The 27,915-nt window shown below is 46.2% G+C and overlaps 1 protein-coding gene across 1 annotated transcript; it reads right to left on the reverse strand.

The window, feature by feature from the left end:
- Nucleotides 1–91: 91 nt before the first annotated feature.
- Nucleotides 92–27,658, reverse strand: Ccdc92 (coiled-coil domain containing 92). The gene is made up of 4 exons (XM_038345807.1): nucleotides 27,539–27,658; nucleotides 4,697–4,843; nucleotides 4,228–4,269; nucleotides 92–1,446 (listed from the first exon to the last, which is right to left on the reverse strand). The coding sequence occupies exons 2-4, from the start codon at nucleotides 4,824–4,826 to the stop codon at nucleotides 674–676; spliced, it is 945 nt and encodes a 314-aa protein (XP_038201735.1). The 5' UTR covers nucleotides 4,827–4,843; nucleotides 27,539–27,658; the 3' UTR covers nucleotides 92–673.
- Between the last annotated feature and the right edge of the window lie 257 nt (nucleotides 27,659–27,915).

The raw sequence follows: 27,915 nt of genomic DNA on the forward strand, positions 1-27,915 counted from the left end.
GGACAGAACGCAGCTTCTGCCAGAAATGCAGGCGCACCAACATCTCAGCAACAGCTCAGGGCAGCAAGTATTCCCACCCCCACCCGTGAGTCCTCCCCTCCCACCTCCTCCACAGTCCCTCGGTGCTTCAAAAAGACAGAGGAGAAGAAGGGTGGGTTTAGAAAATAACATTTGTTGGATCCTGAACACTTGGGTAAAACTAACAAAAGATTATGAACACACATTCAGGTTGGGGTGACATGAGGGGTGAGGTCATCTTGCTTACAGCTGCTTGGCAAAGGGTCTGTGGGAAGGTAGGTGTTCCAGGAGGAAGCAGAAGCTGCTGCTCCGCTCTCATAGGCTGCCCTGGATATTGGGAGGGGTGGGTCCTTATTTTGCTTTGACTTCAAGCGGTTCTGATTCCGAGTGTGGCATGTGATGCAGCCATGGCTGGTCCTTGTTAAGGAGTGTGCCGAGATCTCATGGCATGGGGCTAGAAGCAAGCTATAGGCATGCAGGCGTTGGCCACAGTGCCAGTAAATATCTTCAGTGGAGACACCATTGTGTCACTATGGGGCCAGGAGCCAGGCTGCGATGGTAGGAAACATTTGGCATGAGTGGGGTGAGGAAGGTGTGGGCGAGGTTCCCTGTGGCGCTCACAGTGCATGGATGGCTGCGGTGGTGGCCGCAGGCTTCACACAGTTCGGTCCGTCCCTGAGTGCTTCCGTACCACCTTCCCTGTGTTCACTTGGTCCACAGCCCTCGTCTCTCCCTCAGGCTGGGGCTGTGGTGGACTGGCATGATGGATGCGATGAGCCACCCCGATGTGGGTCTTGTGTGGCTTGTCTCGGGCTGGGCTATGTTGCCCACTGGCGCCACGGTCTGAGGCGATGGGAGGTATGACAAGAGGCCGCTCTTTGAGCTGGACCTCAGCAGACTCCCGGGCCAGCAGGAACGGGGTGGGATCTGGCATTGCATCCACCGGCTCCCGCAGAAGGAGTTTGCGGCTCTCAGCTCCGAACCTGTAGACTTCCTCAAACTCGGGGTGCAGTGGGGCCGACAGGCTCTTCTTCATGCGGCGACGGGGTGTCTCAGGCAGCTTGTCCTTGGGGGGTGTGGGCTTGTAGCTGGCCAGTGCAGGGCTGCCGGCCGGGCTGGCGTCAGAGGTGCCGCTGGAGCTCAGTAGTTTCTTCTTGGCTGCATGTAGCTGAGAGGTGAGGTAGGCCACGGTGCTGGCGCGCTGCTCTAACTCCCCTGACAGCATGCTCAGCTTATGGCTCTTCACCTTCAGCTCCTCCAGGTACTTCTTCTCTCTCTCACGGACCGTGTTCTCCAGCACAGCGATGGCAGCATTCTTCTGCTCCAGTTCTTGCAATAACTTGCGGTTTTCTTCCTCCTTGGCCTTCAGCTGGGCCTCCAGCTCTTCACAGCGCCTCTTCAGCTCCGTCGTTCTGGAAGAGCCGTCTCCTGCAGGAAAAAGTCAGGTGCTAGGTCAGAGCCTAGTAGAGGAGGCAGATGCTCATGGCCTGTGTGGAGGGCCCTGGCAAGGAGCCCTATGGTAGGTAGGGTGCAGGATGGCCTGCAGGCCCTGTTCCCACTAAAGGCGAATCAGGGGGTCTCTGAGGCCCCTCCCAGCTCTTGGTTCCCTGGCTTACTGCGTAAAGGAACGTCTCCAGAATCTGAAGGTGCTGAAGTTAAAACAGCTTGAGCGTCAGCTGGAGTCAGCGTCTCTGGAATGCCAGCTCTACAAGTGAAGGGTGTCAGACATGTCCCTCAGGCCTAGACCCTGCTCTTCAGCCACTTTAATCTCCCAGTTGCCCCAATCTAGCACTTGCTCTCTGCTCCCTTTCTGCTGGCCGCAGCCTGCTCTCTTCTCCGGTCCATCTGGCCCTACTTCCCACTGGTGTCACCACCTCCCAGGCCTCATTTAATTCACTCTGCTCCCCTTTCTTCCTTGACTAACAATGACTCCTCATGACCTAACAAGCTGCCAGTCTGACAGTCCATCTGTTCCTTGCCTTCTGCACCCACATGAACTCTGAGCTGCCTGTCTCCTTGTTTCTTCCGTGTTATGATCACTACAGCTGATTCAACTCCAGATCTGTGCATCCAAAATGTGCAGATAGCCCTGCCGTGCCTTTGGGTACTGGGAGCATACTGCACTCCCTATGCCTTTAGCTTCAGGTAGACTCTGAATTACTACAAGTCCTGTGGGCGAGTGTACACTACAAACTCACTGAAGGTGAATACAGACGTGTGTGTGTAGAGAGAGAAGGAGAGACTAAGCCAGTAAATGGTAGTTTTAGAAATAATGCCATATTATCTATGAGTCTTATGTTTTTAGACTAACTAAAACAATGCAAAAACCCCCACAGCACTAGATTCTCAAGTGCACTGAGAGCCCCAGCACAGTAATCAGGCTTGAAATCCATTGCTCTTCCTCCAAACACCTGCAGGTGGGCCCTCCCTTCTCAGCCCTACCTACCAGCATGGTAGGTCTTTAACCTCAGGCCTTTGACTGCATCCCAGCCAGACAAAACTTCTGGGATCTGTGTCCTCAGGGAATGCTAAGAGACCTGAGAGACCTGGGACATTAGAGCAGACTCTCTGGTGCTGATGTAGGACACAGTCCTTGACAGCCACAGGTTCAGGGTGATTTCAGACGTTGTCAGAGGTACACAATACTAGTTCCAGCACAACAAGAAATCCAGGGCTCCTCAGTAAGGTACTTGTTTTGGCCTCTTATCCCTAAGAGGCTTAGGCAAACACTGTCCTTCCCTATAAATGACCTAGCTATCCAAATATCTGCTCTCAGGTGCAGTCTTGCCCAGATCTGGCAGGTGCTTCTGGAAGGCACTGGTACCCCTGGTTCTCTACACACCCTCTCTAGAGACTTCTGACTTTCCTTGTCTAGTCCACAGTCAGGTGTACACCACCTGCTCTTCCCCACTGGGCTGTACTGCCTGAGTTTGCTTGTGTCACTGGGCACTCAGGTGTGTAGACCCTAGGCATCATGGCCTTCAGGGGAGAGAATCAGATTCTTTCTGACCCGCCTTCTGAGCTTGTGTTTGATGTGCACTGAACTAAACACTAGTTTCACCCCAGAGGATGGGGCATGCCCCCACAAAACCCAGCCACCCAGAGGCTTTTCAAACTGCCCCCTCTGCTGAAGTAGAGTCATACACCTTTGACAAAAGCCATAATGCTGCTAAGGGTGTCCTAAAGGGGGGTGAAGGGGCTTGAGACAGAGGCTTGAGAGCTGTTGCGGGCTAATGGGGCAAAAGGGGGAGGTGTGAAGGCACCCTGGCTCCCACAGCACTGACAGTTCCTTCTCAAGCCTGTCATGGTGGGGGTGTGGGATAGACCAACCACAACAAATTACAACTCTGTCCTGAGCTGCTGCCTGAGCTCGGGCAGAGGACTTGGGTGTCTGCTTTATGGAGAGATTTTGATGGCGGCTCCTGCTCCAAAGGCCTACGAAGTCTGACAGGGCCTTCTGCACCCACTCAGACAAAACCATGAAAGGAGTGCTTAGGAAGGAGATGGGACAGAGGAACAAATACTCGGTGATGTTACCTGAGGCCTCAACAAAGATTGGACTCAAGGGCAAACTACCCTTGCAGAGCTTAGGAAAAAGGTCTCCCCCAGGAACACGTTCGATGCCCTAGAGTCCCGGCCCTGTGCTAAGGAACAAGTCATTCTCACAGACTTGAAGCTTCTAGAAGACCCCGTCTGTCAGTTCTCTAGCCACTACTGGTTTGCTAGACCCTTGGGGGGCCCTAACGATTCTCGCTAGGGAAGCAGATCTAGACTGCAGTCCAGAAAAAGATGGTCCCAACCTCTGGGGCATGAACTGAAGCCCACTGCCTCTACCCTGCTATTATGGATCACTCTGACTTTGAGCCAGGGCTTGGTTAAGCTCTGAAGACTGGGGGAGGAGAGCCTCCTGCTTAGTTCTCACTTTTCCTCCTTTCTGGCAAGTCACATTGAAGTTTATTTCTGAATTACAGAAGGATATACATTCATGGTTAAAAAAAAAGAAAATTCTGAAAAGTATATAATAGATGTTATCTATGGGAAGCAAAAACAGCCACTTACCACTCCAGCCCACAGGTGTCACAGGGCTCTAAACGTGTCTCTGCTCAGGGAAACCACTCTCACTGCAAAGGGACCCTACACATACGACCAGTGGGAATGAATACATTACAAAGAAATCAAGATGCACCCACATGTGGGAGGAGCTCTTACCTGTCAGTTCAAAACTTTTGAGGGTCAACTCATATGTTAGATCTAGAAAGGAAACATGACACACAGATTATCATGATGTATTTCACAGCAGTTCTGAAAACAGCATCAGACCCCAGTGAATGGGTTCTGCCCTGTAGAAGCAGGGCTGGCAGCTCCAAGGATCAATGTAAGAAACACTATCAGGGCTGCAAAAGGACTTGTCTCTCAAGAGTTCCCTTCCTCATCTTCCCCGAATACACCCCAACAGCACAAAGTGAGTGAGCAGCTGCCCCGTGTGCTGCAGACTATGCTGTGGCCAAGTGCCGTAGGCACCTGCTGTTCTAGGACAAGGCTAGCAGCTGAGTGCTTAGTGCTTCAATGATTTGTGCAGTGGTAAGACTTGCAGGGGTGTGGGCAACAAAGGATAACATGTGTGGACATATGAGCATGGGGAGTGGCTCTGCTTCTGTAGCCATCAGCCTGTCCTCACCTGTGCAGTGCTGTTGTAGCCGCCGGATCTCAGCATGCAGCCCCTTGAGTGTGCTGGCGTGCTCCCGCTGGAGGAAAAGAAGGTTCTTCTGTGCACTATGCAGCTGGTTCTCCAGGTTTGTGGCTGCCATGCTGACATCCAGGTGACCTGTAGGAAACACAAAACTCTGACCACTGTCCCCAGCATGAGAGCCGAGAGAAGGTGGGGCTCTAGGTACATATCATGGAAAGATGTAGGGAGCAGGTGAGGTCCTGGGATCCAGGGCCCTCTTCTGATTGTTGAGGTGCAGGCCCTTAAGCCACTTCTCTCAGAGCACCTGCCACCTGCCAGGTCTCTGAGAACCAGCTGAGAGCACGAATGGCACCCAGTACACAACTCCAGGCTGCTTCCATTCCTGGAGAGGAAGAGGTTTGGAAGGTAGACTGTAGAGTCAGTAGGTATGGAGCAGGGTTTACTCAAATTCAGGTCCCACCTTTCTATTGTCTTGCCTTATGTGACTGGCCCAAAGTACCTCCAAAAGAGTCCTTAACTAGGAAGAAATAATGCCCCACAGAAAACTTGGAGCCAGACATCCCTATTGCCCTGATTGGCCTGTTCCATCTTCCTCTCACTTGGTCTACAGAGGTGAATTGCCTCTGTCCCCCTCCTCTTCCCTTGTACTCCATACAGTAGCTGGGGAGGTGGGGGTGTTTTAGGGTCCCACTACTCTGCCCAGTCTGAGTCTGCTGCTGCCACTTTCTCTGGCTCCCTCTGGAGTAGTGCAGCTCCCTTCAGAGCTTATCAGTGTCCTCCAATGGCAGAACAGCCTTCTGTACCCTCCTCTATCTGCCTTCCCAGGACCCCCAAGGTCTCAGCCTAAGCTCGCTGTTTTCCAAGCCGGACTCAGATGAGGCTACATGTCTCATATCCCTGGCTACTGTCCTAGGGAACTGTCAGAGTGGATTTATGGGCATGTGTCTCTTGCCTTTATCCTTGAACATCCTGTAGGCTTGTCCCTGCCTCAACCTAAGTTCAGTCCAGAGCCTGCACCCAGGAGGCCATGGTAAACACCAATGGTCACCTACAAGTACCAAGGCCCATGTTGGCAGGGGCTTCCTCTTCAGGTCTGTAACTCATAGGCATGTATATCCAGAGAAACTATGTACTTTAATAGCCTAAACTTTAAGACATCTCATGTAGCTCTGAGAGAATAACATATCTACACAGGCATTCAGATACTTGCTTTTATAATCTACACTGGGCCCCTCAGTAACCACCTTGCCCCAATCCATGGGTGGCACATAAGGTTTATTTGAAATCCATTTAAGTATGATTTAAGGAACTGTCCTATTTGAATTGCCTTAGGGAATCAGTGCTTGAACCTAACTCGACTCAGGAATTCACTGTGATCTTGCTACTGCAGCTATTATCCTAGAACAAACCACCTGGGGAGGCTTGCTGGGTCCTGAACATATGAATGTACTCTGATATTAGGACAAGGACTTTCAGCCCTGTGGTAGTCATGTCTAGGTCCCCTTATGTCCCTCCTCTGGGATGCCCTAATTGGTTCCAAAGAGGAGATCTGCTTATGCAAGTCTACAGGACAAGGCATGTGCACCGTGGGACTGAATGGTGTTGAGATGGCTAAGTGACTTTCTCACCATTTGGGCAGGATGGTGTTGCTACAGAATCCATGGGGGAAAGAGCTGCACAGGCTAAGTCAATGATGCTATTTTTCTCCTGAGCTACTGATATCATACCATCATTATAGATGGTATGCAGGACTTGGAGCTGGTCCCCAAGCAACCTGAAGAGCCATACACATGTAAAAGGGTACACTGTCGGGTCTGAAATTGGTTGGTGTGATGGACGGAGTCAACTGTAGGTTTTCTGCAGATGGTTAACAGGTCCCAGGCATCCTGCCAATACTTCAATTCTGTGTGGTAAGGGCACCACCCTGCTCATGGCTCTGAACTGTGGCCTTTGCCCCAGGGTGATTCAGCTGTTTCTGTGCCTTGCTGAGAGACACCAGCAATTTCACAGCTCTTTGCAGGCTAGAAACTAGATGCCAGTTCCCTTCTGTTGGAAACTCTGCCCCCAGGTGCAGGTAAGGTTCTAAGTCACTCTCATTACCAGGGCCTGTGGCCCAACCACAGTGAACACACACAGACCGGTAGTCTTTCTCTGCAGTGGGAACAGGTGTCCTTTAACAGGACTCGACTGACTGGAAGGGTGAGGCACTCAGACACTTGCTGAGTTACTTCCCTGGTACCACAGAACATCATCAGTTCACATCATACTCTCTGCATGCAGCAGACCCATCAGGGAAGTCACTGTTCTAGAGAGGGCTATAAAGGCCCAGCTGCAATAGCTCCCAAGTACTGCGCCACCATTTCTGAGGTAACTCAATACTAATGAAGGCCTTGGTGGTTAAGGGCCCTGCCTGCAACCATTCTTGCCATTATTAAGACAAATGGCCTGTCAATAGCCAAGCCCAATTCCCATCCTGCCTCCTAGCTCCGGGGCATTAAGATCTTCCTCATGGAGCACGTCTGCACCAGTACTCCATGGTCTGCTCTGGCAGTCCTCTCTGCAGAACAGAAACAGGTAAATCAAGAAATGTGCCTGAACCTGGCAGTTCCCCTCAGCTTTAGGGTCTGCAGCAATAACATTCAAGGCTGGGCAGACGTAGATTCATATAGGAAAGCAAATGCTTCCCATAGTGTATACACATCCAAGCTCTGACAAATAAAGCAAAACTGATGCAACTCAGCTAAAGAGGACAGTTCTGCAAGGTGGAGGCCAGGCACCATGCCTGTTCTAAGCAGAAATAGCTTTCCACCCTTTGGGCTTTTTGTTCATTTTCCAGATAATCACAAATCAGCCCTGTTTTTAAGACAAGGTGAACAAAGGCCCAGGCTTTTAGACCTCACCAGCACCTTTACAAATCAAGACTGCTTCAGAAAAACTAAAAGGAATCCCACCCTCAGTATGTATGTCCCCATGCCCTGGATACCAGCAGGAATGGCCAAGGGCCAGATTCACATTCACCTCCTGTCCCAGAGCCAGGCTGACAGAGCCTCTCAGGACTGACTCAGCACAAGGTGTCCTGGGTCAAAACTAATGTTCTGCTCAGTCATGAGCTGCCAGACACCATTTGGGTATGTCTATGAGGGGAGATGCTCAGCCAGGTCCAGATGTTCCCCTTTCCAAAATATATCCATTTACAGCACCCCTCTGTATACACACTCATCTGGTCTACATTTTCCCAGCAAGCATCTGATGCTCTAGTCAAGCTGCATCTCCCCAGCCTTGTCCTTGCAGGTCCCCAGTATACTCATGTGCTCATCATCCCAGTATCCTTTACCCCTCTATTATCTGCAACATCCTGCAATACAGGGCCTTTGCACACCCTGTTCTCCTCTGATCTACTCTGAGCAACCCCCACCTTCTACCCTCTTTTTCCCCTCCCCCGAAAACTCATGCATTACGTATGCATGTCAGATAATTTTATCCTGCTCCACCACAGAGCTAAGGAGAAGCCTGTGCCCATTACCTCACATTAATCAAAAAGCACTGCAGCGGCATTGATCTGAACATGACCTCATCCCATAAAGTCTTGACAGCCTGAGAAGATATTTTAAAGCAGCTACATTTAGCAGATGAAGAGAAATGAGTATCTCTGGGGGAGGGGTCTCATTTAAACACGGGCTCTGGGCTATCCAAAGCAGCGTAATTCACAAAGCCATGGAGGTAACAATTTCAGAATATGAGAACAGTGCCTAATGTGACTGAAGACTGGTTAGAGCAAGCTATTCTTGAGTCTACTCATCAATTAGTTAGTTCATCTGCTGTGGGTTCTCTCTCCATGAAGGATGGATGGACACACTGTCTCTTACTTTTTCAAAGAATCTGTCCTTATGGGCACTACACAGCATCTCAATGTTGGGACTTAAGGACCATTGGCACATTTTGTCCTGGTCTTGGAACTCTCCCCCTTCCTTAATTATTGAGAATATGAGTATACAAATTTCAAATGCATTCATAAACTTCTGTTCCCAGTTTGTATCTGTTTCACCAGGTTTCCACTTGGCTGACAAACACATTCAAACAACCTGCTCCAATGACTATGAGTCCTGAACTTGCTGAATCCTGATGTGGACCAGTCCATACAATGTAAATGCTGTCTTTTCAGCTTGTCAATGAACCAGATTCTTCTAAGTTCCCTCATTGTCTTTGACTAACATTCTGGCCTTCCAGGGCCCTGAGAAAAACATCCTAAGGTCAGCAGGAAGTAATTACAGAAATGAATATGTTGTCCCTGTTCCCCTGCCTGGAATGTCAGGTTAAAAAGGGAATATCTCTGTCAGTCATCACAAGGAATTTGGTCATTGATGCCTTGAATAAATGATAATTCTATCTAGGTGCCATTAAACTAACAATGCTAAAATCCTAATATCAGCCTCCGAAACAAACTCATCTCAAGGATTTGAGAAGATGTACTATGCAGGGGCAGGGAATTTTGAAAGAGCACATGGGAGTCTTAAGACTCAATTAAAAATTTAATAAAAAAGGGGCAGTTGGGGTTATACACACAGTTATCATATATGTGCTTTATTTTAAAAATTTAAATGGGATATCTATGAGCAATCTTCTATGAATAGATTTTGGCATGAAAGCACCACCACATAATTTGCTCAGGTCTAATGGAAAGATCCATTTACTGGTTTATAAAGGAGTCCCAACACTGTTTTGGTATGGGGAGAAGGCATGTTTGTGTTTTTTCATAGGATGAAATTGAAGTTCAATTGATAGTGTGTGGAACAGAAAAATCCTGATCCTGATCCTGATGTTGCTGATGATAATCCAGAAAAGCCAGAGCAAGACCAATTAGGCCTATGTTCCTGATCCACCATTTTACATCCTGCTGTTTGGGAGTAAAAGGAGATTGTAGTCACAGTCAACGATATATATATAGATAGATAGATAGAGATAGAGATAGAGATAGATATAGATATAGATATAGATAGATCGACCTGCCACACAAGAGTTCCCAATTACTCAAAAATTTTCTTATGTTGGGTATGGTAAAGAAATTCCTGTATGTTTTGCAAAGAATATTGTTTTAGAAGTATGTCTTGGAGCATTTCCAAAATTAATTATGGGACATAATAAACAATGTACTTATTTTATAAAGTGATTGTTTCCTCAAGGTAATTGGGTAAATGATACTTCACCCCTTCAAAAATTTCCTCCATGCACGAAGAACCAAGAGGGCCTAATAGAACTTTGTAGTGAAGATGAAGTATTGGCATTATTCCATTCAAGTACAACATCACAGTGACATCACAGTACATTCTTGACTGATCTGGAAATCAAGAAGATAATTTGACTACAGCAGAATCTTGGGACCAACAACTGCCAGCTGGAATTTGGTATTCCAGTATAAAATTTCCACAGACTTTAGAAACTTGCTGCTGTCATGGGAAAAGTGGCAGGACAATCCAGTTCTTCAAAACCTGTTTGCCCCCTAAAACTGTTTTGACTTGTGTCAAAATGCCTTATGTTATTTTAGTAGGAGAGATAAAAATCTTTATGAATGGTATTGTGTTAATGTATCATGCCCTGATTGTATTTTGACTAACTGTATTTCTCAAGTGGATGTTCATACCTGTGTACTGGTGTTAAAATAACCTTCTTTTGCAATGTACCAGTACAAATAATTGAAGAAATTAAGAAAGCTTTAAGTAGACAGAAACGTGCTGCTGGATTAGTTGCAGCAGGAATTTCTGCTCCTGTTATTATGCTGACTACTGCAGTTGCTTCAGTGGCTTTGTTCCAGTCTATTCAAAATGCAGGATTTGTTGATTATCTAAGAATGTTTCTATGACACTGGAGACACAAGAAGACATAGATGTAATGATGAAACAGAAATTGAATGCCTTGTATGATGTGGTACAATCCTTAGGGGATGAGCTCCAAAGCTTAAAAAACAGAGTCCAGTCGAAATGTCATGCTAACTATGAATGGATTTGTTGTTACACATTTTGTGTATAATAAAAGTGTTATCGGTTGGGAAAGATTTAAAGCACATCTTAAGGGAATTTGGCATGGTTCTAATGAGTCCTTAGAGTTGGCTAAATTACATCAAGAGAATTTTGGAATTAAAAAAAAATGTTAAAATGGATTTGATGCATCAAAAGCAGTTGAAGATATTTTGGAACAGTTTAAAAAGACTGTTCCACCATGTCAGCATTTACTTCACTTCTTAGCAATACTGCAGTTGTTGGAACTTGTGTTCTTTTGTGCATGATTTGTTTACCTATAGTTTTCAAGCTTATTATGAACTCACTGTGGAAAGTGGGCTCGGAGCTTCACGGAGTAAAACTCTGCACACTTCCCTAAAAACTTGACACCAGAGACTTGCAGTTAGAGATAGGTGAGTTTTCTTTGCCTCTTTTCTCTAAGATAGGAGATGGATCTCTAAGGTCCATTTTCCTATGACAGGTAAGACTAGGGTGCAGTAAGGAACCCCCAAGGCAGACACAGTCTTCTGAAGGACTCTGAGAGGTCCTTAAAATATAATAAAAAGAGGGGAATTGTGGGAGCCCAGGTGTGACTCAGTTTCCATCTGTAGTTATTTCTGACTTAAAGAAGTCATTTGAGTTCAAGCTTGCCTGTTCTGCTTTTTCCTATAACCTTGAGGGCTGTGAGTGACTTCTGATTTAGCCCGTGAGAAAAGAACACTCTATCTAGTAGAGCATATACAGCTGACGACAAACCTCAGGAACATCAAGATAGAAAATAAGGCTGCTTTAAAGCAGCAAGCACGTGTTGGAGAGGAGGCTGCTCACTCAAGGACAGGAATGGTCTTGTGGTTAGATACTGACCGGCCGTCTGTGCTGTGCTTTGTTCTACTTTTGTATATAAGCAAGTTCTGAAATAAACTTGGGGCTGTTTGGCTGCTTTGGCATAACCAGATAGACCTCCCGATTCTATCCTGTCTTCTGTTTCTTCTGACTTTTCTTTGGCCTCAAGGATCCAGGAACCCTAGCTGAACTTGCAGGAGCGGGCTCCTACAGGAATTTATATACTGCTCTGGTGACTGCCATCAGGAAAAATATTGGCCAGGAAGGAAGGTATGCTACACATTTCAAGGTGGATGTATGGGCTCAGAGGACACCAGAGAAAAAAGCCTCCAACTACTTGGCCAGCAACCTGTCTCTCCACATGAAAAAAACTCAGGTCCAGAGAAGATCTGCAGAGCACAGTAGAACCAAAAAAGACAAGGTAGACAAACTTGAGAGGGATGGGGCTGGATCTGGGGTGCAAGTGAAGTCATTTAGCTGGAACCTGATCTTCATGACAGCCCACTCAGTGCTAAGTGCACCAGGCTCTGGTGCTGGCATACAGTTAAGTGCTCAATATCAGTGACCTACTGCTATGTAAATACTGATTCATAGCTCTACATATTTACCTCTAAGCTGTTTATTTGTTCATACTAGATATTTCCTGATCACTAAGTATGAGAATGAGCTAGCAAATTCTAGTTGCTTCCAAAGAAGACAACATAAAGTACCTAGGTCATCTGTAAAAGCACTTTAGTTGCCTTCCCGCTCCATCTCCACTGGAGAGAGGTCATCCAGGGAAGCCAATAAAATGGACAGGTAGAGTCCAGAGACAGTAAAACTTTACATCTTCCTCTGAACCAATCTATAGTTCTCTACCAATGCCTAAAAATGGCCCGGGGCTAAGTAGTGGCCCTTCCCTGGACCTGGACCTGCTTTAATATGCACCCTGGAGGGAGGCTGTTGAAATGGCTCAGCAGTTAAAAGTGCTTACTGCCAAGTCTAACAACCTGAGTTTGATGCCTGGGACCCATAGGTGGAAAGAGAGAACTGATCCTACAAGCAGTCTGCTGACCTTCACATGCATATACCATGTTATGTGTGCACCCATGGCGCACACGTACATACCACAATCTTAAAAATGCACCTTTATCATGTATGAAGACAACACACACAATTCTGAATTCACAGTAACCTAGATGAATAAACTCCTATAAGCTGCGGTAACATTCTGCTCCTTCTTGCAGAGGTATTTAGGAAATTCAGTGAGCGAGTCATCTGAAACTCCCCCAAAGAGCTAGGGTTGCAAGAAAAAAAGCTAGGTTGCATCAGCTCCCAGAAAGGCAAGCATTTGACAAGACTCCAGAAATATCTTGTTGAAGAACAAAACTATAGCACTAAATATTAAAATTAGAAGTGCAATTAATTTTTTTAAAGAGACAGAAGGTAATCTTAAAGAATTAGGGTGTTTTGGCCTAGAGAGATGGCTCAGGGGTTAAAAGCACTTGTTGGTCTTGTAGAGGACCAGGGTTCAGTTTCTGACACCCACATGACAGCTCATAACTGCCTATAATTCCAGTTCCATGGAATCCAATGCCCTCTTCTGACTGCCTCTGGCACTAGGCACATACATGATACAATGCCATAAATATAGGCAAAGCACTCATATATGTGAAATTAACCTAAACAAAAGAACTGAGATAGCTTTTTAAAAAAATTTTTCACATGTATGAATGTTTTACCTCATGTATATATGTGTACCATGCATGTGCCTGGTGTCCTCAAAAGTCAGCTTTGGATGCCCTGGAACTGGATTTTTGAATGGTTGTGAGTTATCTTGAAGTTCTGGGAATCAAACCTGGGTCATCTGCAAAAGCAATAAGGGCTCTATCTAAACTGCTGAGCATCTCTCCAGCCCATGCTTTTTTTGTTTTAAACCAAATAGAACAAGTGTGGATAGAGCTCAGCACAGGAGTCCAAAGTTTGAACTGTAGTCCTCTGTTACCCAAAGAGTCATCGTGCTGCCTGTGTGGGGCCAAAAGACTTCCAGCTACAAGATTAAGCATAATGGTTGTGGTGAAGAAGCAGGGAGCTGGTGGGCTGACCAAGCCTGCAACTACCCAGGCCCAGAACCAGGGTTATGAGTTGGCCCACCCCAACATCTATTCCATTTATGATCTGCTGGAGCATGTGAAGGGGCAGGTCCTGTAGACCCAAAGCTGCAGGATCTTCACAACACAGGGCAACAACAGATTTCCAAGAGGAGTCCCACAGAGGGTTCAGTATTGAAAGTGTAGCAGAAACCAGAGGCCTCGAACCAGGCCAATGACTCTCTGCAATAAACACTTACACGTAAAGAATATGGATAAAAGGTTTACTGCATTACTTAGTATGTCACATTATAGCTTCCACAATGAGATTTTTTCTTTCGTCTTCTTAAATTTTATTTTATTTTTGGAAGGGAGGTTCCAAGGGCAGAAATGAATGGGACTGAGACACATAATATGAAGGATATAAAAAATAAATAAAAAGAAAATTTTAAAAAAGCAGAATGGCTGGTGTACTGTATCAGAGCAAAAAAACAAACTGACTCTGGTGTCAACCAAAACTGAAAACTTTATGTAAAAATGTCTTATGGGTACTCTACTCTCTAACCACACAGAAGCCATTTTCTTTAACAGATGTTTCTAAAAGCCAACAGAAGAAAGAAACCAAACAAATACTTAACTTTTGCACAATGACTACCACACAAAGTGCTTGGCAGGGAGGACTCAGGGAGCACAAAACAGCACTGTGTGAAGATGAAAAGTTAACAGCATGTGCCTGTGATGGGTTAAGCTGAAAAGCTCATGTTGTAAGCTATATCAGCAATTTCACATTTTGCATAACTCATGACAAAATGTCCAAGGATATACATAGAGTTATTAAAACATTACTTTCTAGATGGTGGGTTATGAGTGATTTTTCACTTTTTAAAAATTCTAGGCTGGAGAGATGGCTTGGAAGTTAAAAGCATTGGCTGCTCTTCCAAAGTATCCTTGATCAATTCCTAATACTCACATGGTGACTCAAAACTGTCTGTAATTCTAGTTACTGGGGATCCAATAACTTCAGCTGGCCTACTCACTTGTGGTACACAGACATTCCTGCAATCAAAACACCCGTATACATAAAATCAAAGTAAATGAACTTTTAAAATTTCATTTCAGTACTACCCAAAGATCACTTTATAGTCAGAAGAAATGATCGCATGCTCTCTCCTGAAAAAGGCAATCAATGAACACCACTAAGGAGGAGGCAGTGTTTCCTAACATCATGTCAGGGGATCCTGGATGACTAGAGCTGTCATTACTTTGCCCAAGTACACCAGAGTACATTGGAGGCAAGTTTTACAACAGCAACAATTTAGTGCCCCCAAGACAGGCAGAGAATGACAAGAGCCCCTGAGTGCATCCTCTATCCATACAGACTACCTTCCTGTATCTTGATGACATTATCCATCATAAAACATAAGCCCACCAACAATTCTCCAGCCACTGACATCCATTTCCTTCCAAAACAGCGCACGGCCTGATGTCAGGGCTGTAAAGATGCGATCAGAAGCTGGCAATTAGGCATGGAAACATGATACACAGCCTGTCTGGGAAGCCTGTGGTCACTGGAGGCCTGCATGATGGATTTACTCCCATGTCTCTCTTCACTGCAATTAGCTCACACTTTCAGAGTTGCTATTTAAAACCACGCCAGGCACCCACACTCAGATAAGGGATGAGTCCTTCTGTGTGCAAGGTCTCCTCAAGAAAACAGGTCTGGAATGCAGGAGGCTGATGTATCTCTAAATGAGATGTGTAGGCCAGAAGAGGTCAATGACCAAGCTCTCCATCACAGGGTACCTGCTGGAGTCTGGGCTTTGTGGAACTAGTACTTGAAGCAGATTTTACCCTAGGAGGTAAGAGCCTCAGACTCCAGAGGAATCAACCCAGCACTTACAATTCCACAGAGAATATTCTAGACACAAACGGCGGCTGGGACAGCAGAGGCCAAGGGCATGTAGGACAGTGACCCTGCCTAGGCCCTTCTGTTACTTCTATATCCTCTTCTCTCTTCAGGCAGCACTCAGGGTAACTACTCTTTGGAGTAATCCATCAGGGTGAGCAGTACTAGCAGAAAACTAACTCACTCATGGCTTTGCAGAAATATCACCTATGAGCTTCTCAAGCTGGCCAGGCATCAGGATCACCCCGAGCCAACAAGGGAAGAATCTATATATAGACAGGGTACAGACAGTTCCACCTATGAAACTTTCAATGGACAAGGGTCCAGGGACCTCTTGAGTCTCAGAAGTCACCCTGATAGCTAGGAGCTTAACATCATTATTGAATCTGTTTAAAATTTATTCCCACAGTGTTCTATTCTACTGCCTAGACTATCCTTAAACTTGGCACATAACCCAGGCTGACCTCAAACCTACCATCCTCCTGCCTTGGTTTTCTGGGTGCTGAGATCACAGGTGTGTGCTACCACACCTTGCTTAAATTTATCTTGACATTTACAAAGCCTATAGCACTATCTGGATCAGTCCTTTTGATTGTGTACTTAGCAACCAATCCGGTATGCTCCTAAAGCACCCAATGTTAACTTCATTCCATGCTTACAATCACTTGGTGAGGGAAGATAACAATCTGTAATTATAACCTCCTGAGGTGGAAGTACTAAGTGCAAGAGCCAGAGAAAAGGAGCCCAGGGAGGTGCCCTTTAGTGCACCCGTCACCTTCTCCAGGCAGAGAAGATCCCTGGAGGGGAGGGGGTGGGGCCTCAATTGTCACAGCATTCCCGGCACTTTGTATGATACCAGGTGGCACCAGTTAACTGCTGCCTGGAAGGACAAAGCTTCCCTTCTGGAAAGGCTGGGGCTGAGCTGAGGCCTGGAGGATGGGCAGACCTAGGAAGGAGGAAGCAACTCTGGGGAGGGAAACATGAATGAAGCTTTACAATAGCGTGACTACAAACTATTTGACTTTGGAGAGGTGTGGAAACAAGGTGGGATAGACAGACGACTACCAGATTTACACTACCGTATTAAGAACTGCTCATTAAGAAGGCTGGAGAGATGGCTTAGCAAGTATGAGCATTGGCTGCTCTTGCAGAGGGCCAGGGAGTCAATTCCTAGCATTCACATGGCAGCTAAGGAATATAACCCCAGTCCTAGGGGATCAGAAACCTTCTTCTGGCTCCTGTGGCACCAGGCACACACATGGTTCACAGACACAAATGGAGGCAAAACACTCATACACAAAGCATAATTTAAAAAATTGTACACATAAGTTGAGGTCAAGGTAGAAACCAAGAGGGGAAGGCTATACAATAGAGGTACAGTTCCCAGTTCAGAATTCAGACTGGCCAGGATAAATAAAGCAGGGCGCAGGAGAGGAGAGGTACAGTGGCCCAGGTCTCTTAGGTCTGGGAGGAAGTTGTGACAAAGGCTTACAAGGTCAGGTGCTATCTTCAGCTAGCTGAACACTCTTACCCAATCTGTATCTCAGCAAGTAAAAAGCTGCAGCTGTTAGGTAGCAGGGCTGGGATTCATTCTGAACCACTGACTCCCAAGTCCACATTCCTGACATATTGTACTGTTTTGCCCCCATGGAAATGTCACGAGCACAAACAAACACATAGCCAGCACTCACTGCAGTGATAACACACACTATTAGTACTTCTTTCAAAGCACCCTCCCCACTTCCCCTACTGCACAGCTCAAGTTGAGAGTGGCTGTGTACAGACTTTTTGCATAGTGTAACAGTCCAACAGCTTGGTTTTGAGGATGCAGCCACTCATGTGAAGACAGCACTTTAGAACAAGAGGTGTTTGCCCTAAAGATGCAGAAAAGCAGACTCTGTACCGGGTTAGGAACCTAGAGCCTGCTTGTGAGCTGGTACAGAACACTGTGAGAATGTGCTGCTGTTGTTTTCCAATAAGTATTTTAAACATCCAGGCTTTAGATTCAACATAATTCTGTACAATGCATCCTAGAAATCCTAATAATTTGCTTTTCTGACAGGCTGTCTTACATGAGAATACACTGTCTTCCAGTACAGTGTAAGGTGACCTCTCTCGATGACACAGGTTGTGGTTTGCTGGCTAGCTGGAGGAGGGGCTCAGGCTTGCTCTTTATAAATATCAGGCCATGGCTGCTGACTCATTCCTCATTCAGACCATGACTTAGATGATGTGTAGTACTAGGGCAGTGGGGAGTAGATAGGACAGCGCATAAGAATGTGCGACATGGTGGAAGGCAGAGGTACCTGCTAACAGCTGACACTTATGTAGTCTGACCCTGTCAGTCTCTACTACTAGACAGTTTGCACAGCCATTGTTTCTTTGTGGATGTACAGCAGCTGGAAATGACCAGAATTAAAGAACACGAAGAATGTGATCTCTGGTGCACTAAAGGGTTTGACCAGGAACTGTGGAAAAGCTGCAGCTCTCAGAGACATCTGCAGCCATTTGGGTCACTACAGCTGATAAGAGGGAGCTACCTACAGCCAGGAAGCCCCACAGCAAAGAGTTACCCAGTACCCAATATGAACTGCAGGATCCCAGATGATGCAGCTCTGCCCTGAGGTGAGGCTTTCTTTTCTTGTGATTTGACACTTCTGCTCTTCTTGAGTTTCAATGGCATGTGTGGGTATACAGAGATCAGAGGAGGGACAATACCTGACCAGGCAAGGCCTTCTTCTCATTGTAGACAGCTACTGGCCTTGGAGAAAGAGACATACAACAATAAGCCATCAGAATAAACCCATGTAAGCTTGTTTTGAATTTTGAATTTTCCACCCCTGGTGAGGCAAGTGCACTGAGGGCTCGCTTAACCTGCCCCCATGCTGGGCCAACTCAGACACCTCCTTGCTCTCCTGGGCCCACATATAAACTTCATATTGCTTGTGATCGTGAGTGTCCCTCTCAATCCTTGGCAGAAAGATTTTGGTGTTCTTGTCTAAATACTAAGATAACCAAGAAATGGAACCCTGCAAATAAGGCAAATCCAGTATTGTAGTTTGTACTGATATTTCATTTCTATTTTAATAAAGAAAGCTTGCCTGAAGTTCAGAGAGTAAAACAGTTGCACTGGTCAGCCTTACAGACCAGGCAGTGGTCACACACACCGTTAATCCAGTAGCCATACTAGTTTGCCATAGAAACCAGGCGGGAGTGGTGCACGCCTTTAATCCCAGCCCTAGAGAGGAATATAAAGCGGGAGGAGACAACTCTCTCACACATATAAAGCGGGAGGAGACAACTCTCTCACACAGTCTCATCCTGAGATTGCTAGAGGCAGGATCGCCATCTCAGACTGAGGTAGAGGTAAGAGTCAGTGGCTGGCTGTTTTGCCTTTCTGACCTTCAGGTTGAACCCCAATTTCTGTCACTGGGTTATTATTACTTGTGCTACAGTGATTAGAGAGAAAATTTTGTGGGCATTCTCTGAAGTCTATACAGAGCTGACACAGGTCAACTCCAGAACATACTGTTGAAAGACTTTAGCATTAATTTATATATAGGAAACCTGTTTTTAAGGAGACTGCTAATTACATGAACCTTAAAAAGACTAAAGTGTCTCAAGATGTTGATGAGATTGTGATCAGACACTTCTATTCCATGTAAAAATACTTCAGGATGGAAGAAACAAAATAACAGGTTTTGTGGTCACCAGGACACCCTGAGTACAGTGCCATGATTTAAAGCTTGCAATCTGCACAAATATAATGGAGAAGTTAAGGAAATCAGTGCTGAGTCAGTCAATCAAAACTGTTTCCTATTTGGAAAACAGCTCTTGCTCTAATGCAAAAACAACTACTCAGGTACAAAATTCTAGTTCAAAATTAAATGTAAAGATCCAGAGGTTGGAGAGATGGTTCAGTTAAGAGAACTAGCTGCTCTTCCAGAAGACCCAAGTTCAGTTCCCAGCACCCACATGGTTGCTCACAACTACCTATAACTTAAGGTCTGAGGATCCCATGCCCTCTTGTGGCCACCATAGGTAAGAGGAATGCATATGGTGTACAGTCATATATTCAGGCAAAATACCCATACAGTTTTAAAAACCTTTAACAAAATAAAACAACAATAAAATGCCTGGCCCGATGGCACAGGCTGTAATCTTGGGAGGGTGTGGCAGGAGAATTAAAAATTTGAAGATTTCCTGGGCTATAGAGTGTTCCAGGCTGGTCTGGACAACTCAGACTATCTCAAAGTAACAAACAAATGAATAAACAAATGAGCTGAGGATTTAGCTCAGTGGTGCAGCACTTGCCCAGCACAGCTCAGGCTGTGTTCAAGACCAAGCACAGCAAAACAAAAAAACACCAAAATACCCCAACTTCCCCAAGTACTTGTATGAAGCACAGGAGTGAAGGCATTCCAATGTAACATGGGAGATGACACCAGAGACGAGATAACATCCTTAAGGCTCTTAAACACATTCATTGTTGCATGGTCTAAGAGCTTCCCTTTGTGGGGTGGCAATATAAACTTCTGCAGTTCATTCTATAAGGCACTTTTCTTTTTACTTTTCCACATTTGCTTATTGTCACAGCATATGTATGGAGGTCTAAGGACAACCTGTTCTCTCCTTCCACCATTTGGGTTCTGGGGATGGAACTCAGGTTGCCAGCCTCGGCAGCAAGCACCTTTACCAACTCAGCCATCTTGCCAGCCCAGTGAAGCATCTTTCTTTAGTCTTAGTGCCAGGAACTAGGGTCACCATTTGAAATAGGCAAAGGACCAAACATTAATATGACCTTTACATAGCTCAGAGTCTACATGTAAGGGAGGCTGGACATCCCAGCACATACTAAGTCACAAGAAAGAATTCTCTCACAAAGGCTAAATATCTACCCTATCCTTTCAGAGTAGGGACACAGTCTCTTCATAAGCCTTTAAAAAAGTCTTAAGAAGGGGGAGGAGGAGGGGAGAAGATGGCAATTTTTAACAAAAAAAAATAAACGGAAAAAAAGCAAAAAAAATCTTAAGACATCATAGAGGATGGCAACTGTAAAGTTAGTCTATTGGCTGAAAAAATATGTTCAGGTGTAATGTTTCTCTGCCAATGTTGAAATATCAATAATTACATGATTTTTAATGTAAACTTTGCTTTCTAAAATCCTTAATTCCTTACAGACTAGTGCATAATAGAATGATTAGGGAACAATATGTATTCATCTAAAGAATTACAAAGAAGGCCTGGAGAGATGGCTCGGTGGTTAAGAGCACTGGCTGCTCTTCCAGAGGTCCTGAGTTCAATTCCTAGCAAACACATGGTGGCTCATAACCATCTGTAATGAGATCTGGTGCCCTCTTCTGCCCTGCAGGTATACATGCAGACAGAACGCTATATACATAATAAATAAATAAATCTTAAAAAAAGAACTACATGGGGCTGGAGAGATGGCTCAGAGCACCACCTGCTCTTCCAAAGGTCCTGAGTTCAATTCCCAGCAACCACATGGTGGCTCACAACCATCTGTAATGAGGTCTGGTGCCCTCTTCTGGCCTGCAGGCATACATACAGACAGAATATTGTATACATAATAAATAAATAAATTAAAAAAAAAAGAATTACAAAGAAATTAAAATTCAAATGAGGAAAGCAAGCCTGTCAAACCTGTCACCCACCTGTCTTTATGGGTAACAGCTGGACAGTTCTGAACACCTATTTTTTGGTGCGTGTGTGTGTGTGTGTGTGTGTGTGTGTGTGTTTCAAGACAGGGTTTCTCTGTGTAGCTTTGGAGCCTGTACTGGAAATAGCTCTATAGATCAGGTTGGCCTCAAACTCACAGAGATCTACTTGCCTCTGTCTCCCGAGTGCTGGGATTAAAGGTGTGCACCACCACCATCCAGCTTTAACATTTGCTTTTTAAGAACAATGATGGTTAAATCAATGTATTATGGGCACCCGATACGTTCGGTACACTTAAACACTGCATAATACATTGCTACTTAAGCAGAGAGTGTAAGACAGAGTACCTAATTGTGAACACTACAACACAGTAAAGAAAAGCAACAAAAACTGTATAGAGGAGAAAAGGCTAAGCAGCTCCTAGCAAAGCTGATCTTAGGGATGCCTCCATCCTCAACACAGAAGCGTCTCCACTCTTCATGGTAGCTATTCTCTGTCCAGAAGACCAAACACTCTCACACTGACAGTGGAGCACTGAGATGTTGATGGGGGCTCCTTGCTCAAACCACTTATGAGTCTCACACTATCTTCCATCAGGCCTGTTTTATGAACCTTATTGCTTGGGGAATAACACTGTCAAGGCGGTCTTGAGCGTACCAGCTCTCTCCATGTTGTACCTGTTCCAAGCTAGGTACATGTAGGAACAGGGCCTCTGAGACTGCCAGAGAGTCTTTGCAGCCAGGTAGCCTTTGGTATTTCAAACAGGCCCTTGGAAGTGACAAAGGATTCTATTCTGTATCCCCTGCCTGGATGCAAAAAGAAAAGGAATACAGAGAGAGTTGGACAGAGGCAGGTCCTCCGGGCCTCCCAGCTTACTAACAGTGCTGTATGAGTCACTCTGCTCATATGGCTAGCCCTGTGTGAAGCCACTGGGCAATGACAGTAGTTCATGGTGGGGGGCATTTATAAACATGTTCTCATCAGTCACTCGAACAGGAGTGGAAATCACATGGTGTCTAGTCATTCCACTCATCCAGCAGATAGATGCCTGTAAAGGCTGACATGTGACTGTCAAAAACACATAAAATATTTTATTCCTCGATCTAACATAATGTGTGTTGACTTAGAAGCACAAATATGGCAGGTATACAACTTTGTGTTCCACCCTGTGTTCACTGTTTCCCAAGACTGGACTGGAGGATAATAGTTTAAAGTGGAATATGTGCAGTACTCCGGCAGCATTTTGCAGAGACAGGACTGTGGAATCTGGGTGCCCCATCTTGGGACTGCATATGAGAACTCAACAATTAAAAATCTAGAACTAGGGCTGGAGAGATGGCTCAGTGGTTAAGAGCACTGCCTGTTCTTCCAAAGGTCCTGAGTTCAATTCCCGGCAACCACATGGTGGCTCACAACCATCTGTAATGAGGTCTGGTGCCCTCTTCTGGCCTGCAGGCACACACACTGACAGAATATTGTATACATAATAAATAAATATTAAAAAAAATCTAGAACTAGCTGGGCAGTGGTGGTGCACACCTTTAATCCCAGTACTAAGGAGGCAATGGCAGGCGGATCTCTGTGAGTTCGAGACCAGTCTGGTCTACGAGAGCTAGTTCCAGGACAGGCACCAAAGCTACACAGAGAAACTCTCAAAAAAAAAAAAAAAAAACCTAATTAATAAATAAATAAAATAAAAATCTAGAACTTTTGCCAGGTGTTGTAGCACATGGCTTTAATCCCAGGACTCAGAAAAAATCTAGAACTTTCACCTAAATGGCTGGGCAGCTGTGAGACTTCTAACCACTCCCTTCAGTTACAGGCACTAATGTGTGAGATAATCTTGTTTGTCATCAGAAGCCATGCTAAAGGCATTGATGAACATCCTGTGAGAAGCTCATGTGGCCAGGGGCAGTCAAACAATGGTCCAAGTCCTCAATACACAGCTCCACAAGTGTAATGTGTGGAGCCCCAAAAGCCACTGGGCAAAGTTCATCATGATGTTCTAGGGCAAGACACAAGAACATCCCCAAAGACCACTCCTACCTGTCTGCTTTGGTGTTCTTTTCACTGGACCCCAATACCATAGCTTTGATACCAAGATAAACTATCAAAAACTGCCTCAACCACTTACTTTACATTTATGTATTTGGCTATGTGTGTATGCACACATACTCTGACAGGTATATGGAAGACAGAGGGTGATGTGGGGGAGCTGGATCTCTTATATGGGATATAGTGATCCAAATCAGGCCATCAGGCTTGGCAGCAAGTGCCTGAGTTCAATTTCTGTAAAGTACTGCTGGAGTACTGCAAAGTCACCTCGCCAGCCCTTGACCACTTTCTTCCTGGGAAGTATGCTTACTTAAAGACCTATTGCCAGATGCAGGATACACATCCTTCCTCCCTGGCCAAAGGACCACCTCTCCTTACCCAGAGTAATAGGCAGGTCCACAAACTGAGAGATTGCTGCGCTCAGCTTCTGGAGGTTTCTGGTCTGGTCACAGGCATCAAATAAAAAAAAAAAAAAAAATACAGATGACACACTATGAAAGACAAAGACTGACACCCCTTGAAAAGGACAGGTAGTACTGGTGATCTCTGCTGTATTCTTGTCTACAAGGACATAAAACTAACTGCAGCTTTCCTTATCCTCCCTATCAAAGTACAAGGCTCTAATACCTCCATATGTGGATTTGTTACCATGTCACTAGTGAGGAATAACCTCTGTGCCTTTTGCTTAGGGTAATGTATATGATAGCTAGAGAGACAACAGTTCAAATAAGCTTCTTTGATATCAGAGTACAGAATGAGTATAACTTCCTACTTCATCCATCACTAGAAATTAGGTTAGAAACCATTAGCAATCCCAGGGTAATCATCCACAACAGGACAAAATTTTCTCTTGTGAAGCCAATGTTTTATGCACCACCACCACCCCGGCCCCCACACCCCGCTCCCACACACATACATATCAAAGGTAGCCCTTTTCAGTGTAATTCTTCACTTCTGGGTAAAATGTGCAACCTTAAGATGGCAAGGACCACAATAGTCCTGGGAATTGCAATGTGTAGTAGCAGACATACCTTAAGCAACATCAATATGAAAATGGACTTCCAGGCTCATAAACACTAACTGCACAACAAATGAGAAGGCAACAGCCACTTTCCACCAGGAAAGACTCCCATGACAACAGATCTGAGGCAGAGCCCGTATGGTGGCTCACAGAGTATCCAGTGGAGTTTAACTCCATTGACCTGGTGACTGTCCTGCTGCACTCAGATCTTTGTGCTCCAGGAACCTGCTTTGTTCCCTGGCCACCCCAATCAGTACACACACCTGGGAGCTTGGTCATTATTCTAATGGAGACAGAGTTATTCCCACCGTCAATCAGTTCATCAAGATTGACACAGCACAGACAGGGCACATCTTCTACCTTCTTCAATTACAAAGCCCCTGTGCTGTCTGGTTTTATGTCAACTTGACACAAGCTAGAGTGGTCAGAGAGGAGGTATCCTTATTTGAGAAAGTGCCCCCATTAAATCTGGGCTGTAGGCAAGCCTGAAAGGCCTTGTCTTAATTAGTGACTGATGCTGGAGGGCCCAGCCCATTGTAGGTGGGGCCACCTGAGCTGTTAGTCCTGGGTTCTATAAGTAGGCTGAGCAAGCTAGTAAGCAACACTCTTCCATGGCTTCTGCATCAGCTCTTGCCTCTGAGTTCCTGTCCTCATTGCTTTGGATGATGAACTGTTGTATGGAACTGTGAGTGAAATAAACCCTGTCCTCCCAAAGCTGCTCTTGGTCCTGGTATCTCATCACAGCAAGAGTCACCCTAAGTCGGTACTTTTCACCCTCGTCGATTCACAGTAGCTCTATTTTTTTGTTTTGTTTTACTCTGGATATATTTAGAAATCATCCAGAAAACACTGAATACAACACTTTAGGTAGGTATGACTCAACTGTTTTGCTATGAAACAAGTCATATTTGAGTAATGAAATAAACAGAAACTAAACCGCAGAGCAAGCACAGGAGTCATCTCTTCACCATCTGTAGTGTACAACTTGCTGACTCTGAGAACAAATGGCACCACTTAATTTGTAGCAAGAATGACTTTTTACTTCCTTCTTAAAGACAATTCTCTTGATCAGGTGGTTAGTACAAAAAATAAAAGCCAGAGGAAGAGTATATAACACACTAAGGTGGAAGCACTTTATTATCTCTAAGGTCCCAAAACAATGCAAAGGAGGGTTCGAGTCACCTCTGACACCAAGTAAGTAACCCATATACAATCTTCCCAGGATTCAAGTAGGTGTCTGGGGATGTCAACATGCACACAGCTGTAGAAGCCAAGAGCAGAACATTCAAGAACAAACCCCCACAGAGCCCCACAAACCCCAAGAGGGAAACATAGATGTTCTGGAATCCAGTAGCCACTGGAATCCTGGGAGACACTAACATCCCACCCACACCCCACCAGCCCTTCCAGAGCTGAGTTGTCATTCACGCTGCACTAGGAGAGAGCCTGAGGAAGAGTAGCCCCCCCCCCTTCTTTTCACTGCTTAAGTTCTGATTGTAATTTTGCTTTTACATCAGCGTGGATGCTGTCTTCCTGTAAGTACTAAGTGTCTTCTTCCTTGCTCAGGAATCTAAAGCAATAAAATGACTCCTGCATAGCAGATCTTCAAATGCCTGAAGATCATCAGGATACATGCCATTCCCTGCCAATACTTCTGCTGGGAAGAACTGTCAGAGCCACCTAGCTGGCCTGGAATTCCCACTTGCAGCAGTCTCTGTATGGACGGCACTGTAGAGCGCCTCGCCACCGCCCTCATAGTATATGAAGTTCAGGAGACAGTTAATCTTGGCTAATAAATGTGTCGCCCAGTATGCATTTAGGATCTATTTATGGCTGACCTTGTTTTAGAAGAAAAAAAGCTCTGCATGTTTTCTTGCCAGAAATATGAGAGGATGCTTTACAAGTATTCTTAAAAGCATCATCATCGTAATTAACATCAATCCTGCTGCAAACACATCCCGACAATTAGATAATGAGGCTGAAATCGATTTACTGACCTAGGACAGATGATGAGTGAGCTGTTCTAAACAAAAGAATTCATGTGTTCCATTGAGAGAGTCAATGTTAAAAATGTCTAATTGCCAGAACATCAATTTGTGACATTTAAGTGTGTTACAGGAAATTCTGGTCCACGCAGATCATCGTTCTATGCTTTAAAATGTAGCTAACCCAGGGCTGGGGCAAGAGGTCAGTGTGAGAGTGCTTGTTTATGCTATGTGGAGTCCTATGTTCAATCTTCCACGCTGCAAACACAAACAAAAAAATCTAAATGAAACTAATTGATTGTAATATGCTACAGAGAAGGAGCAATCCAAATTATTTTAAGGTTTTTCAGTAGTGATATACACGTGTACACACACATCAAGAAGCCCAAGTCTTAAAGCCTTTCTTCCAAACATATTAGAATATTCAGCCATTTTGGTGAACAGTTAGCCAAAAGGAAAACATGAAAAACTGGAGGTAAAAGTCACTTAGAATGCTAGCATTTTCCCCCTACAATTCAGTGGCAAGGGAATTCTTGTCTGTGCACATAAATAACTTAATATTACCAATGCTATTGAGATAAATTTCAAACAGTTTATAGGTAGCGATCCTGGCTTTAACACTCCTTTTTCTCTAAGACGGGGTCTCACCATGCAGCCTTGGCTGGCTGGCCCCCAACTCGGAGATCCACCTGCTTCTGTCTCCCGATAGCTGAAATGTAAAGGCGTGCGCCATCACGCTCGGTTGCTTTAACACTCCGAAAGGTGTCTGGAAGCCTGTACTTAGTTATGAAACCGACCCTTGCCACCTGTCACAGAGCACGGTCACATTTTTCTCCTCGGTCACCTCACTGTCATCAATGGACTAGACCGCGCAGCTAAAGGTAACTCGAGGCTTGACATCAGCCCGCAGGGCCGGGTCGAACCCGAGGAGACCTCAACCGGAGTGGGGGCCCCCGCTGCCAGAGAGCGAGGCCAGCGCGCGCGTCCGCGGGTCCCCAGGAGCCCGGGGAGGAGGACTTACGCGGGGCCACCCGCTCACCAGGGTTGCGGGTCTGGGGTGGGGGGCGGCAGGTGTGGCGCGGGCGGGCGAGGCCCACAGCATCCCGCCGGCGTTGGGCCGGACCCCCGGGCGCTGCCCCGCACCCGCAATGCGGCTCGTCCCCCGCCCTGGCCGGCGGTTGCGGCCGTTGCGCCGCGCTTCCCCCGCCACGCCGGTGCGCATCCTGGCGCCCAGCCCCGCGGGCGAGCCGCCGCCTAGCAGCGCAGGTGCGCGCCTCACCTGCCACGCTCCCTCCGGCGGCTGCGGCGGCGCTCGGCCTGCTCCTCGCGGTGGCCCGCGGCCCATGGGCAGGGACGGTCGGAGCCGGGTGCGCAGCGGCCCTGCCGCGGGGCACGGAGACTCAAGAGACACCGCCCCGCCGGCGCATCCCGCCCGCTCCCTCAGAGCGCTCGCCGCAGTGCACGCCGGGAGCCGTTGGCCGCCGGGCTGGTCCTCGCACCCGAGGCCGTCCGAGGGGGAGGATGCGGCGCCGACGCGGCGGCGGTCAGCTAGTGAGGGGAGGGCCGGGCGGATCGATGCTATCTCCGCAGAGGGGAAAGGGGCACCGCCCCGCTCCCTGCGGCTGCGGCAGGGCAGGGGCAAGGGCGAGGAGGAGG

The sequence above is a fragment of the Arvicola amphibius genome, chromosome 10 (assembly GCF_903992535.2).
Source record: "Arvicola amphibius chromosome 10, mArvAmp1.2, whole genome shotgun sequence".
Lineage (NCBI taxonomy): Eukaryota > Metazoa > Chordata > Mammalia > Rodentia > Cricetidae > Arvicola > Arvicola amphibius.

Coding starts and splice junctions, on each gene's coding strand:
- Ccdc92 (XM_038345807.1), bottom strand. CDS start 4,826: ATGGCAGCCACAAACCTGGAGAACCAGCTGCATAGTGCACAGAAGAAC. Junction 4,270..4,696: donor GCTACAACAGCACTGCACAG/GTGAGGACAGGC, acceptor TTTCCTTTCTAG/ATCTAACATATGAGTTGACC. Junction 1,447..4,227: donor CAAAAGTTTTGAACTGACAG/GTAAGAGCTCCT, acceptor TTTTTCCTGCAG/GAGACGGCTCTTCCAGAACG.